The 16,311-nt window shown below is 34.9% G+C and overlaps 1 protein-coding gene across 3 annotated transcripts in view; it reads left to right on the top strand.

Annotated features, from left to right (window-relative positions):
* Positions 1 to 16,311, top strand: part of WASHC3 (WASH complex subunit 3) — a 48,495-nt gene that overhangs the window by 20,806 nt on the left and 11,378 nt on the right. For all 3 annotated transcript variants that reach the window (XM_049626184.1, XM_049626183.1, XM_049626181.1), the window contains one exon: positions 12,610 to 12,674. In XM_049626184.1, the coding sequence (XP_049482141.1) occupies positions 12,610 to 12,674 (65 nt within the window). The remainder of the gene's footprint in view (positions 1 to 12,609; positions 12,675 to 16,311) is intronic.

The raw sequence follows: 16,311 nt of genomic DNA, 5'->3' as shown, positions 1-16,311 counted from the left end.
GGAATTAACAATGCCATAAACTCTCTAACCTCTTACGGACAATAATAGGATTTCTTTCATTTTTAATTGCCTTGATATTTTTGTCATTTAAAAATATGAGTTGCAGGGCACCTCGGTGGCTCAGTCAGTTAAGCATCTGACTTTGGCTCAGGTCATGATCTCGCGGTTCATGAGTTTGAGCCCCGCATCAGGCTCTGCACTGACAGCTCAGAGCCTGGAACCTGCTTCAGATTCTGTATCTCCCTCTGTCCTCTCTCTGCCCCTCCCCTCCCCTCTTTCCCTCTCTCAAAAATAAACATTATATATATATATGAGTTGCTGCTCCATAAGCAGAGTCTTGTACCTGTAATTCCATTTAGGTTGTTTCTTATCTTTTCCAAAGTGTAATATTCTTCCACTCAGTGTCTTAACACTTACTAGGCCCTCAACCCTCTTATAATCTGTACTCTTGCTTCCTTCCTGAATTATTGTCTAGAACCATTTCATTCTCTCTAAGACAGGGAGGAGACAAGTATTTCTGAAATCCTTTAAGCCTCTTCACTAGTATAAAAGCTTGAATTTTCTGACTATCCAGGTAGTGATCACTCACTTCAGATAGAAGACATAGAAATCCTACAAGTCACAAATAAAGATTTCTTTTTTTTTAATTTTCAAGCTTCTTGGGTATCAGGATGAACTACAGAGTTTTTGGCTTTCTTTCTAAGGTGCCATGCAAACTTCCTCTTCCTGGGTCCTAGCAGTCTCCTGGAATATACTTCTTTTAAATTTGCCTTGCCTCACTTGCCATATACCTGCAAATCTGTTTAAGAAACTAGACAACTAAAACTGCTTAATAATTATAAACTTCTTTGAACAGAAGCCAACAGAATCTTTCAAGTGTCACAAGTACCAGTTCAACAGAGAAATAAACAGCACCTTGCTTTTTGGTCTCTATACCTTTTTCTGTCACTCCCATATTATTACCCTCTGTGAGATATAATAATGGTTACATTTCCAGAAAGTATTTCTTTTTCTGTGACACAATTTGAATTACTAGGAGTACACCTAGATCTTTACTTCTGGGATGCAACATGGTATAGTTTCTTAGCTTTGTCATGCAGTCCTGAGTGACCTTGTCCAGGTCATATCACCTCTCAAGGCTTCAGTTCCCTCGTACATAAAATGAGATCTGAAGTTCTCTCTATGTTTATAATCTATTAATTGATCTCCAAATTTGAATCTCATTATTAATGAATGTTCCTGGAACACCTGCTGGCATTTTTTTGCATTTTCTGATTTTTTTTTCCTTTTTCAGCAAATTTTACACAAGATTTTTCAGTGAGTAATACTGTTGTGTTCCAAATGTGGCAGATAATTGATTCTGATTTAATGTTTGTTGTCATAATAGTGCAGCACAAGCCTTTACTAAATTACATATTGCTTTTATAACTTAACTGGAATTGTGTACATAGATCACTTTTCCAACGGTTCTCCCCTTTCTACTGGCAGAGCTTGGTGAATCCTTTGCCAGTAATAAATTGTGCATTGGGAAAGTCCGACTTCCACATTAAGCTAATGACTTGTATTTTTTCAAACCATATTTGCCAAAACAGTCTCTTCGGACACTTGGACTTTTTTAAAGTTCTATTTTCTTTGGCTGGCTTAAAATGTGAATTGAATAATCTCCTTGGTTTGGGTGGTTCTGATGCATCTGTTGCCAGCAGTGGATGTTGGCTTGGGGAAATGTGACTTCCATTAACTAAGGATGAAGAATCTCCCACTGATTATTAAAGATGTTCATCAGGAAGTTATGCACCTTATACACAGGAAAATAATAAAGTATGGATTAGAGTGCTCTTTAGATTAGGCCTAGTCTTTGTGAGAGTAGTTAAAGGCTTTCAAACCTTGTTTGGGGTATGACCTCAGTATAACTTCTCATGGTCTAGAGAATTCCAGGGTAGATTCCTCAGCACTGATCAACAGTGTAGTCAGAAGAAGGAGCTGCTCGGGCCCCTGGGTGGCTCAGTTGGTTGAGCATCCAACTTTGGCTCGGATCATGATCTTGCAGTTTAGGGATTTGAGCCCTACATCAGGCTTTACTCTGGCAGCGTGGAGCCTCCTTCGGATTCTCTCTCTCTGCCCCTCCCCACTCACATTCTCTCTCTCTCAAAAATAAATACACATAAAAATGTTTTTAAAAAGGAGGAGCTTTTGGTTCATATATAGTCAGAGTTGTGGAAAGCACTGGTACAGATTTACTTTAACTATATGATATGTATATTTTCATTGTTTTCTGACTCTGTATTATATTAACATGTGTTTTGTTCCCTAAAGTTGACTAATCAATATCAAGGTCAGTACTTTTTGAATACATAAAGGTTGGGGTGCCGGGGGCAACTTTCTGTGGTGTTTTAGCATCACACTATTCATTGAAGATAAAAGCTGCATGTGCAATAATTGATTTCCTAAACATATAAATGTGGATAAAGAAAAGATACAAGTGAACATTTGCCCATTTAATTAATTACATGATTTAACCAACTTTTCAAATTGAAAAGGGAAAATATTCTATCTTTCCCATCAGCTAAATGGTCGGCCAGGTACATTGGACTACAACTAAAAGAAAAAAGCAAAGCTTAGCAGAATGGTAACTTTGAATTGGGGTCAGTGGAACTCAAGAAACCACAGTTATCCTCCTTCCTCTCCATCCTATCTTATATCAGATGGAAAAAGTGTTGGATAAAGATTTCCCCAAAGGCCAAAAACCGTGACAGTTAGCCACCAATTGAGAGCCCTTGAGGTGTTATCTATGCTTTCCCATACCCTGAGTATCTGGAAGGCCTAGAAACAGGTAACTTTTTGTTATATTTTTGGCCCAAGAAAAAAAATTACTTATTCTCTGCTAAAGTCAATGAACTAGCCTCTAAGGAAACCATGTGTGAAGAATTATCATGCCTATTTTACTGGAAAGTGTTTCACTTTCCCAATAAGATTGTAGATTTTCATTAAAATACCCAATTTTTCAATAATTTCCAAATGAATTGATTTCAGAATCAATTATGATTTTTCAATGTTTGGCTGCCTTTTGAACTTCCCCAGGTTGCCTTGAGTTTGGAGCCAGTCGTATTGTGTACACATTTAATGTTGAGAAGTATTGCTCTTAAATGATGTACCTGCCCTTTTGTTTGTGCTTTGCTATTTTACTTTTCTTGTATGTGTTTGTTAGAGAGTGGTAAATAATAATATTGCTAAGTTCAGGTTTTAAATTTGCTTTTCCTGATATATTTGTTTTCCTGATTTCTCATCTTCCTTAGAACACCGGAGGAAAAACATGTAGTGGGTCGGTACTAAGTAAGATGGTTGTCAATATCCATTTGGTAATACTATATGCACGTACCTTATCTATTCCTCATATATTCTTTGCCAATAACACTTTGCCATAAACCTATAGCTCAGAATATTTTACTTCTGATACCACATATTTTTCATTGTAGCTGTCCTTTGAGGCATTCAGTTGCCAAGAAAAATGTTGATTTAAATCATTTGTTTCCAGGAACTAGTTGTTTAACCATTAATGGTATTTACAGTCTCCGGAGAAAATGCATTTTGAACTGTGAACTTCAAGAGTATTTAGAATCCTCAGTCGTATTTGAAGAGTAGTCACATACCAACAAGCTGGTGTACACAGATGTTAGTCTCCTTTAGAGTTGTAGGAGGAGTTCTGGCTGCTGTACACTTGAATTCTTTGTTTTTTAATAATATATGAGATAATTAAAAATTTTTGTCAAGTCAGTTTTTCCTAAGTATAAATGTATGTATGAAGAGAATATATTTCTTTAGGAATTTATTCCCTGTGTCATATTTGTGTGTCATATTTGTGTGTCATTGGTATCATCATTAAAATAATTTATATAGGATGGCCTATCTGAAATAATCCTTTCAAGCCAAAACATTCAATTCTTTATTTGTTTATTTTGTTGAATGCCAATAAAATTTATTTCATCTGCCTTAAATTCACTGTAACACCGTACCTCCCTATGTCACTTCCACAAAAGAAAGAAAAAGGAGTTAACCAAACAAAAACATAGAGGGGACTTTTAGAGGATAAGCTTAAGGTAGTTTTAAATTTCATAGGAATCACCTTTAAATGATATATAAAATGGGAACCAAAAAAAAAACAAACAAGGGGCATGTAGCAGAAAAACGTTTTTAACTTTTGATTTCATATCTTTCATTCCAACTCACTTAAAAATTGTGACAAGAAGAACGGTACTCTACTATTAAGGTTCTTAAGCTTTTGAAGATACACACTAACATGAGAGTTTTTATACTTGTTGAAATGTGTGGTATAGTTCTTTTACTCCAATCCAACTGTAATTTTTTTAGTCACCCAACTTTGATTTTTCAGTGCCCTTTTATCTTCTTTCCTACTGACCACCTCTGTCAGAAATAAGGGACCTCACAAAAAAGTTTTCCAAAGTTGTAAGGAGGAAATAATAGTGATGTCAGTTAAGTAGTTACTTACTTACCCTTTTCAGAAATATTGTGATTCTCGCTTTAACTATAAATTTGTCTAAGATTACAGTTAATCAGTGGGAGAAAAAGTAAAAGACCAGAGAAGCAAATGAGCTATAATAAGGAAGTAGGCTCACCTCTCATGAGAGAGAAGTATCTTAGAGGTTTTATAGACCATCAAGTTGAGGAAGACATTTTAGCACCATTTTTGACAAGGATCTGATAGCATAAACATTCGTAATGGGGTAGACAGTCCTGGTGTGGAAGATAATTCATCTTGAATAGATCACAGCAATGTAACATACAATAACATATTTCATTTGCAAGTTAATTTTTTGCTAAGGATTGTTTTATAGTTTGGAAAAAAATGATACTATGTTAACTGTATGTTTTAAAAAGAAGTAGATTTCAAAATACTAAATTTTGTTGGGAAAATAATGATATTTATTTCTCTTCTTGAAGATATCTACATCTTAATACTGTAATCTTTAAAAATGTCTCTAGATATAAGTACATTTTGCCACAGTTTTTCATAATATAAGACAGCATCCCAACTTTCCTTGTTGTTTTCCTAGCCTAAGTTCACAAATGACTTTTATTCGGTTAGTTGGTTAGAATATGTGCTGATGACACACTGATAACAGATACAGGGCCCTTCATTGTGGTTCTGTAGCCACGTGGAATGGCTGATACTGGTCATACCTCCCGAAATGGGTACCTGTGGATCCCAGGGGCATTGAGTGAGAGACTTATAACACACCAGTTCACATTACCACTATTGGAAAATTAATTCAAAAGTGACTATTTTGTGATTTCAATCAGTCGAATCATCTTTATAATTAACTACTAGGAATTCTATTTTTATAGCTTTTATTGCTGTATTTGGAGATATTTCTTTAAATCTCTTTGACTAAGTACATATAAGTTAGTATAAGTAAGTTAGTATAAGTAAGTTAAGTTTTCAAAAACGGAACACGAGGCCATCTGAACTTAATTACACTCTTAAGTAGTGAATTCCAAAATGATTTGTTAGAGAAATTCTTTTTAAGTTTTTATTCCTGGAAAGTAGAAATGTAATTACATTTAGGAAAATTTAATGAATACCTATTTCAACGAACAAGTATCATTTGAGTGAAATGTGGTATAGCAAAGCTATAATGTAGCTGAGGTATTCTACAATGGAGTTCTAGCATTAATTAGTCTACAAAGTCAGTCTTTAAATTTTAGATATAATTTTTGCATTATAATGCTCCAAATTACTCTTAAATCAACAAATACTTGAGTACCTACAAAATGCAAAGAAAACACAATGCACCATGATCATTGCACTTAATATTTATCATGTTACAAGAGTATCCAGGGGGAAAATAGGTCACATGGGGAAATTGATGCAGCTGTATTTTGAACTGACTCGTAACAATAGATCCTTCACCTTTTGAAATAATTTCTTTAAAGGTTTTTCTTGATAGGGATTTAAGTTAACTTTAGTTCCCATAGCTAAAAGGCACATGGGGAATTGCTAGCATATTTATTTTTTATGAATAAAGTAATAATAACTACCTCACCAATTTCCTGGGGCCCTAGTCATGGCCAGTGTCATTTTTGTCCATTTTACCATGTGATTTGTTCCTTCATCTTTAAAGATATATCATGGGCACTCAGTGAGAAATACATTCTCACTGTGAACTTATCTCTCGAGATAATCATTGTAAAAGGCATAATTTCCTCTTCGCTCCACTGTAAACCACTGTGTATAGCACTAGTCAGGATATGTGAACCTCTTTTTTTCCCCACTTATTTAGGTTCAAATCAACAACCCTTTGTGGCAACAGTATTAGAGTTATATCAGAGTCTAGCATTTTCTAAATCTATGCAAGTCATTAGGAATAAAGCTTCCCCTTTTTTTGGACAGCCATATTCATTTTACAGTGATTAAGAGTTTATTTACATTAATCTTGTATTCCTTCACTGAAAACTTCCAGAAGGAGATCATTGAGCATGTGCTTGCTTTTGTGTTAGGGTTTGTTCGGTAAACATTTACTATTATATAGAATATTTCACCTGAAAATTTTATTCTAATTATAGCACCATACTTAATATATTTCAGAAAAGGCAGTGTAGATATTTTTAAGATAGCACTATTGAAAATCAGAAGACAAAGAAATGGTTGAGTTCATTTCACTAAGCTAGTTTTAAATAAACAACCTGATTAGAGGACTGGTTACCTTTTTTCCAACCCGTAGCATCTTTTCAACTCCTACACATTCCCTCTCCCTGCAAATAAAAAAAGTACTATCCACCTGTCAACTCAACAGATCTTTTTTTTTTTTTTAATTGTTGACCTACGTAGAGAAAAAAGCTTCATATTTTCCATCTTTTATAACTGAATTGTTGTGATTCAAGCTTATAAACTGAGAGGGAAAACTAAAGTATAAGGAGCATTTTTATGTTACTTTATGAACAAATACTTTGAAAAAGGAAGGTCATTTATCTCTTAGATTGAGTAAGGGCCTTTTTTTCTCCTAATCTAAAACTTTAGGAAAATTTCAACATGGTTTACAAAAGAATTTAGTAACTTGTCTTTCATTAACACAATACATAAATGTAAATATTGGCAACCTTCAGTTTTTGTGATATAAGAAACTAGTAACTGTTAGTGTTGCCATCATAATTTCATTAGTGTGGCTTCTTTACACACTTTCTCCAGTGACGCAAATACAGACGTGATTTTTTGGAACATCAAACTTATGGCTGCCTTCTCTCTTCTTCATTACTTATGTTGGACTAAGTGCCATTATCACTTGCCAAAAATAATCCCACAGTTCAGTAGACTTCAGTTTTGAGGTCTCTCGTGTCCTCCTCAGACCACCAGTAGCTTTGTCTCTTGGAGATCAGAAATTGGACACTTCTTTTTGATGTTTAACAAACCCAGCTCTGTTCCTTAACCCCTAAGGAAGAATATATCAAAACAACAAATTTTCTAAGCAACATCACTGGAAACATAGCAGCAAATCCCTTTGGAATGCATCGTTTGGAACACAGGCCAAATTATTTTTGTGTCAAGCTTTATGAGATTTGTATTAAGGTGATGATAATGTTAAAAGTCTCTATTAGGCTAAGATATTATAAGTTATTTGTATTTTCTTTTATCTGTATCCATATACATAAAGGACTAAAGAGTCACCAAATTTTGGTAATATCAGTATTCTTACACTGTAAACAGCTTTAAGAAACGAAAGGTAAAATATGGAGCTTACAGATTTAGGTTTCTATTATTTTTATACTATAACCAAGTCCGTAAAACTAATGTTAAAATAGGGAGCTTATCTAATTCTGCCAACTTATCCTCCCCCATTACTCCTTATCCTCTGCCTCTCCTCATCTCCACTTTATACACACTTTTTTTGCTATCTTTTAGGAAATGTTTTTTTCAACCACATTTCTCCTCCCTTCTGTTTTTTTGGCTTTGTAACTTATTTATATAACCTTTCCGATGATGTCCTATGGATTATGCTAAAGTATAATAAATAAGTCATGTAGTTGAGTTTGTAGCAAGACCTTATACCATCAAACCATAGTTAATAGAAAGAGAGGCATTTTTAAAGAAATATAACATAAAATTCTGCTCTTTTTCACATCTCTCCTTAGCACTTTAGTGTATTTTTATGAAATATTCTAAACTCCTCCTTTTTTCTTCCAAATGTAAGTGTCTGTTCACATTGGATGGCCCTAAGCAAGTAACTGCCTTTTTTTTTCCCTTTCATTTATCCTGAAACTTCATAAGCTAACAAGAGGCCCAAAGTTTTATCTTCCACATTCTTTGCCTTCCAAACCTACCATATTTTACTTTTTAGAATTTATTAAAGATTGTCCCATGGAACAGTTTTACTTTAAGGAGTATGGCTTTGAAGAAATTTTACAAAGGTGTTACTTATTTTCATCTTTCTAACATTTAGGATGCATTTAAATGTCCACTGCTTAGTAGATTACATTTTACTAATTTATAATTTAAACATAACAGTTATGAAGATGAATGTATACAAGGACCTGTAAATGACAGTCTTGCCTTTGCTGCCTCTCAGGAGAAAGAGTCTTCTGGGTAACCTATAAATTTGAAAGACAGCCTGTTTTCCCAACCTCCTTTAACCTAGCAAGCTGTAGAGAACTTGGACTTTTCCTCCTCCATTGCTGAAATAAGAAATTATGGTTATAGAAGGCAACTTATGACTCCTATAACCAACTTTTCTGGACATTTTTCAAAAAGTAAATAAGAATTAAATGTTAATACATTTTCTGATTTTAAAAATGAGGATTGTAGTTAATAATGATCTGAATTTAATATGGCAAGATCTGTAACATTTTTGTGAGAGATATATGGTCATTAAATTTGAAGACTTTTCATATTAAATTTATAATCCATTTGATTCTCACATTTGTACATATACTTGCCTAGATTTAAATGCAGATTTTATCAGGTGAAATGTAAAATATAATCAGCATTGTTGGGGAGAGACCTATCTACACAAGTATATATTTGTTCTTAAAAATATATGTTTGAGAAAACTTATATAAGATAGATTATTTAAACATCGTGTATATTTCTAAGTCTTTGTGTTTTTCATTTTAATCAAAACTTCTATCCCATCTTTAAGACTCACCTCAGCAAATCCTTTGCTTGTCCTCAACTCAGTCTGCCTTTCCTTGGGTCTAACATTACCCATTCTAGAAACCTCTGTATCAATTGCATGATTGTACTGTGATTACCTAACACATACATCTATTAGACTACTCCCTGAGGGCAGGGACTGATTATGTCTTTTCTCAGCATAAAGCACTCTGCTGCCATAGTGTTATTAAACATTGAAGGTATGGGATTGTGATATCAGAATTCTACCACTAACCCTAGAAATTTACTCTTTTGAGACTAGAAAACAAAAGGGACAACTGCAAAAGAAAGCAGGGGAATCTTAATTGGGTTGGTGCCAGAAACTTCAGGGTAGAGCTCTGAGAAATTGGACTGGACTATCAGTGCTCCTAAAGGGCCTCTTCTATATCTTGGGTTCAAAATTGAATGTCACACAACTGGCTAGTGACATGGAAGGCCTGAAGGGAAGAGTATGCAGCACCAGTGGAGAAGTGATTGAGCTTTTTCCCCGTGTGGTCCCTGACTCAGCTTACCCCTTTGCCACATGGGATGAAGAGATAAGATGGAGAGGGTCCCAGCCATGTGTACAACCTTTTAAAGCACAGTGATTCTACTTTTGAAAGTGATATAACCAGGGTCCTCAAGTTTAACACATCATATTAACGTTTCCTCATCTTTTGGAATGATGTGAAGAGCAGGAATTGACAAAGAGACTTGATTGCATCTTCTTCCCTTAGAGCTTTGTTAGTGAGCTTTCAATAAATGTTTATCATCAAATCATTTACCTTTTCAAATACATTTGTATTTATTTCTGACATATCCTTTTCTTAGTTTTTATGTTCTTATCCTGAATTTTAAGATTCATATGTTCTTAGTATTTTTGTGACTTGTACACTATTAGCATTATCATTACTTAGTGTTTGTATTGGTGAGGCAAGATATATAAATAGTCCCAGGAAAGTTCTTGAATTATTTGACCTTTGTGCATAATGTATCCAAATGGAGTTGGACCATTAAGAAAAGAATATTAACATAACTATACTTCAGAGTAGAAAGCTCTCAGGGTCACCTGTGTGGCTCAGTCAGTTAAGCGTCCGACTTCAGCTCGGGTCATGATCCTGTGGTCTGGGAGTTCAAGCCCCGCATCGGGCTCTCTGCTGGCAGCTCAGAGTCTGGAGCCTGCTTTGGATTCTGTGTCTCCCTCTCTGCCCCTTCCATGCTGTCACTCTGTCCCTCTCAAAAATAAATACACATTTAAAAAAAAAAAAAAAAAGCTCTGAAGTCTTTATTTGAAAAGACATTTACTCACCTTGTTAAGTATGTATTGTACCATCCCAGCCAAAGTTTTAATCATTTGAGTTATCACCTTTTTTTTGGTGATATAAGAAAGTGAGAATATGATATCTGATGTGTGTACAGCAGAATTAGTAACGGATAAGTGCAAATGATTTAATTTGGGGATGTGCTATTGATAGCACTGATTCCATGAAGTCAGTTAAAATGTGTACCTTGTAGGGGCACCTTGGTGGCTCAGTCAGTTCAGCTTCTGACTTTGGCTCAGGTCATAATTTCGCACTTTGTGGGTTCAAGCCCTGCATCAGGCTCTGTGCTGACAGCTCAGAGAGCCTGGAACCTGTTTCGAGTTCGGTGTCTTCCTCTCTTTCTGCCCCTCCCCTGCTCATGCTCTGTTTCTCTCTCTCTCTCTCAAAAATAAACATGAAAAAAATTTTTCAAGGACTACATACATACTAATATAAAGGCAAAAGAAGAGCAATTTTAAATAATGAGCCATATAAAAGGTCTTGTTTTGGGGGTATGTGGAAACCTATAAAGGAGGCTTTTTTTTTTTTTTTAGCTTCTATTTACTTTTTTTCTAGTTTTATTGAGAAATAATCGACATACATCACTGTATAAGTTTAAGGCATACAGCCTGATGGTTTGATTTACATATATTGTGAAATAATTACCACAGTAGGTTTAGTTAACATCCATCATCTCACATAGATACAGTGAAAAGAAAAAAATTTCTCCTTGTGATGAGAATTCTAAGGATCTACTCTCCTAACAAGTTTCCTGTATGTCACATAGCAGGGTTAGCTGTAGTCATCATGTTTTACATTACATTCCCAGTACTTCTTTATCTTATAACAGGAAGTTTGTACCGTTTGACCACTTTCCTCCAATTCCCCTTCCTTCTTCTCAACCCCCGCCTCTGGTAATCACAAATCTGATCTTTTTTTTCTGAGTTTGGTGGTTTTGCTTTGTTTTTAGGTTCTACATAGAATGAGATCATACAGCATTTGTCTTTATGTGTCTGACATATTTCACCTAGCATAATACCTTCAGGGTCCATCCATGTTGTCATAAATGGTAGTATTTTATCATTTTTTTGTAGTTGAATAAAATTCCATTGTGTGTATATATACCACAACTTCTTTCTCCATTCATCCATTGATGGATACTTAGCTTGTTTCCATGTCTTGACTATCATAAACAATACTAGTAGGAAAATAGGGCTACAGGATATATTTCTGAGTTAGTGTATTCATTTCCTTTGGATATATTCCCAGGACTAGAATTGCTAGATCATATGGTAGTTCTATTTTTAATTTTTTAAGGAATCTTCATACTGTTTTCTACAGTGGCTGTGCCAATTTACAGTCCCACCAACAGTGCACAAAATTTCCCTTGTTCATTCACGTGCATACCAGCATCTCTTATCTCTTATCTTTTAATGACGGTCATTCTAACAGGCATAGAGGTAATATCTCATTGTGATTTTTAATTTGCATTTCTCTAGTAACTAGGGATATTGAGCATCTTTTCGTGTACCTGTTGGTCATTCATATATCTTCTTTGGAAAATGCCTATTCAGGTCCTTTGCCCATTTTTAAATTGTATTATTTGTGCTTTTTGCTATTGAGTTGTATGAGTTCTTTATGTATTTTGGATATTAACCCCTTAGCAGACATATGGTTTATAAATACCTAAATATTTCTGTAGGTATTTTATGTTCACTTTTTTAATGGTTTCTTTTGCTGAACAGAATCTTTTTAGTTTGATATAATGTCACTTATTTACAAATGTTGTAGCTCATGCTTTAGGTGTGATTTCCACAAAAATCACTATGAAGACCCATGTCAAGGAACTTTTTTCCTATATTTTCTTCTAAGAGTTTGATGGTTTCAAGTTTTACATATAAGTCTTTAATCCACTTTGAGTTAATTTTTGTGAGTAGTGTAAAGATCAGGTTTTATTCTTTTACATGTGACTGTCCAATTTTCCCAGCACCATTAATTGAAGAGACTGTCTTTTCTCCATTGAGTATTCTTTGCTCCCTCATCAAATATTAGTTCACCATCTGTATTTGGGTTTATTTCTGGGCTTTCAGTTCTGCTTCATTGGTTTATTTATCTGTTTTTATGAAAGAGGCATTTTTAATAATTGATTGTCTTGTGTCCTTTGATTAGGGTGTTCCAGTGATGGCAATAAGAAACAAAATGATATCGGAAGGACTAGACCCAGATCTTCTTGAGTAAGTAATTTTTCTAATATAATATTACACTAATATGTTGAATTTATCATTTATAATAAAAATATTCCAAGCTCTATTTTTTTCCACTAAACAGTGTTTTATGGTTGAAGAAACCATCTTCATAAAGAGTGTCTTTCCCAATATTACAAAATTGAAAAATCTACCCTATGCTACTAAAAACAGCCTTTGCATATTTAAGGAGCAGTTTCAATAGATTCTTGATGAATATATATATATATATATATATATATATATATATATATATATCTATCTATCTCCAAGAGATGGAATTTGATGACAGTTTTGCTGCATGCAGTAATGTCTATATGAAGCAGGGTTTTGTTTTTTTTTTTCTTTCATGCTACCTTTTCTTTTTTATTCTATTTTATTCTTCTTTTTTTTTCTTTCTTTTCTTAATTATCTACCAGATTTTTTAAGACCTTAGTATATAAGAAGTTTACTCTACCATGATCTAAGTTGAGCCAGATTGAGGAATAAAGTAAAGCCACTCTAGGTCCACATTAATAATTATTATGAAACTAGATATCTGTTTGTGTGAATTTTATAAAAAAAATTTTTGAGAAATGCTGACAAATTGTGGCTCAGAAATTTGACAATAATTTATTCCATCCAAGCAAACCTGGCTACATAGCTCATTCTGGATAAAATATATCTTAATGGATTATTCAGAGCTAGTCTGTTTTTCAAGTATCTAGATACTTGTAAAGAGTCCAGTTTGGGGTTTTAGTTCACTCCGATGTATTTGGTTATGTTATCCAGACATTCATATTATATTAGCAGTATACTTTGAAATTTTTCTTGGCTCTCAGCCCTTCAAGAAAATGTGTGCATTTTGGAGGTGAAACACCATAAAACAGTCTTTTTCTCCTATCTTATCTTTTAAAAATAATATTTAAGAATTTTTTTCAAGTCTGTAAGAATAGATTTCCAACATGTATCTACATTTAGTATATATCCAAGTAGCAAACAGTTCAAGTACAATGGCGTATATTGGTAATTTGAACTAAAGCATCTCCAGGATATTTGGCAGTTGTTCTGGAAATTGTTTCTGACACACACTTTAAAAGCAGATGGATTGTGACATATATTTTAATGTGAATAGAACATATGGGTCCAATCCATTTTGGTATTCTTTGGAATATATGTTATAAATATATTTAACATTGACCATGACCTCTTTTTTGCTTCTGGAAATACACAGTAGATCTTCTATAATAACAGAGAGCTAAAATGACCTTTAAAATGATGATTTTTCTCTCTAGAGAAAATGTACTGGAAAACTAACAGTCCAATAAGTATCAGCATATGTTGGATATCCAATTTCTTTACCCCCTACTGGCTTCATTTCATCCTCTGCCCAGCCTAAACCTACTTCATAATCCTTTACTTCAATCAGCTCCCACACCAAGAACTTGAAAGTCATCCTTGATTTTACCCTCTTCCCTATCCCTGATTATGTCAGTCACTATGATTTTTTTCATTTTTAATCTCTCACAGCTGACCACATCCCTCATCATTCCTTACCTGAATTATTATAATTGCTTCTGATTGGTTTCCTTATTCTCTTTCAGTCTGCCACGAAAGCCTTAGTGGGTCTGTTCATGCTTTGTTCTTGTTTTCAAAACTTTCTGTGACTCTCAACTGCCTTCAACACAGAGTTTAACAACTTAGAATTGCATTTAGAGATGCTTTTATCATCAAGACCCAGACTCTTTTGCTTCATTTCTTGCCCCTCTTCCATACATTCCTATCTCCTGCAGCTGTAGACTATTTGCAGTTCTCTGAATTCCCCTATTCCCTTTTGGTATCTTCAATTTTTTTTACCTCTCCTTGGACCTCTCTGGCCTGGCTAATTTCATATTAATTAAGATTCCATTTAGGTATCACTATGGGAGGAAGTCCATGGATGACTACCAAGGGGAGAATGCCCAGCACCCCAATACTTCCTTGACGTATCTCATTTAGAAGTTTGAAGGCCCGTCATTGTCCGTAAATGTTGAGAAACATTCAGTTGCAAGGTGGTGCCAAGTTTTGGGGTAGAATTCCAGTAACAGTTAACTTTGTCTTACAGAAAAGCTGCTCCTCAACCACAGCCTGGAGCCTGAATTCTGATCCATTACCTCATACGTACATGCCATCAGTCACAAGGGTTGAAGAGGGGGTGACTCACTATAACCTATCACTGCTACTACTAGAAAACCTCAGCATTTATCTAGATATGATAAGTGAAATCAACCATCTTGTTAAAGAGGAATCCTGGCACTTTGAGAATGATGTTTATAGAAAATTAGGGAGTCTGACTTTAGGAGAAAAGTTGGAGATGCTGAAGGAGAGAAAATGTGCCATCTGAGGGAAGAGTATACTTTTATTGAGAATCTTAGTACAAATTAAGCCTCAGCCAAGAACTTTCAGTAAAGATTGTTTTGTTTTCCCTTTAAAGTGTAAGCATACACTTTTTTTAAATTAGCCTTAAGTCGTAAGACAGACTCCTACAATGGTTAGAATAGTCTAGATCTGTCTGCACTGAGCAAAGAGCAAAGCTGAAGTTGATACAGAAATAAATACTGATCAAAAATACATTATGATTTCATTGACCTGTGTGGATAAAAATTTGGAAGCTAAGAGTATATAATTTTAAAATAAAACAGTTTATATAAGGAGAAATAAGACCTGGCTATTTTCCTAGAAAAATGACTGTCATTGAATTTTAGAAAGTTTATGAAACTGAAGAAAATGCCTGATAGTTACCAAATAAAATTTTTTTGATACTTTGTTTTATTTTTTTTTAATGTTTTATTTATTTTTGAGACAGACAGTGTGTGAGCAGGGGAGGGGCAGAGAGGGAGACACAGAATCTGAAGCAGGCTCCAGGCTCTGAGCTGTCAGCACAGAGCCTGACACGGGGCTCAAACTCACAAACCACACGATCATGACCTGAGCCGAAGTCGGACACTCAACCGATTGAGCCATCCAGGCGCCCCTGTTTGCTACTTCTAAATGATGAATTATTTTTGAAATTCCCAAGATTTTGAAAATAACAATAGTGCTTATATAGCCAAGAACTATTCCTGTTTAGCTTGTAAAAATTAGTTTCCAATGACACTGAAATAAAGATATGTAAAAGAGTACCTTTGTCACCATCATACTCTAAAGAGTTTAAGGGAAGAGGCGCCTGGTGGTTCAGGAAATTAAGTGTCTGACTCTTAATTTTGGCTCATTTCATCATCTCACATTTCCATGGGATCGAGCCCCACATTGGGCTCAGCACTCATAGCACAGACCCTGCTTGGGATTCTCCCTCTCTCTCTGCCCCTCTCCCACTTGTGCTTTCTCTCTCTCAAAATAAATAAACATAAAAAAAAATAGTTCGGGGCTCCTGGGTGGCTCAGTCGGTTAAGCGTCCGACTTCAGCTCAGGTCACGATCTGACGGTTCATGGGTTCAAGCCCCACGTCCGGCTCTGTGCTGACAGCGCAGAACCTTGAGCCTGCTTCAGGTTCTGTGTGTGTGTGTCTCTCTCTCTGCCCCTCCCCCACTTGCACTCTCTCTGTCTCTCAAAAATAAATAAATGTTAAAAAATTAAAAAAAAAAAATAGTTCAGGGGCACCTGGGTGGCT

The sequence above is a fragment of the Panthera uncia genome, chromosome B4, assembly GCF_023721935.1.
Source record: "Panthera uncia isolate 11264 chromosome B4, Puncia_PCG_1.0, whole genome shotgun sequence".
In the NCBI taxonomy this organism is placed as follows: domain Eukaryota; kingdom Metazoa; phylum Chordata; class Mammalia; order Carnivora; family Felidae; genus Panthera; species Panthera uncia.
The sequence above is the reverse complement of the archived record's forward strand: the minus strand, read 5'-3'. Positions and strand labels throughout refer to the sequence as shown.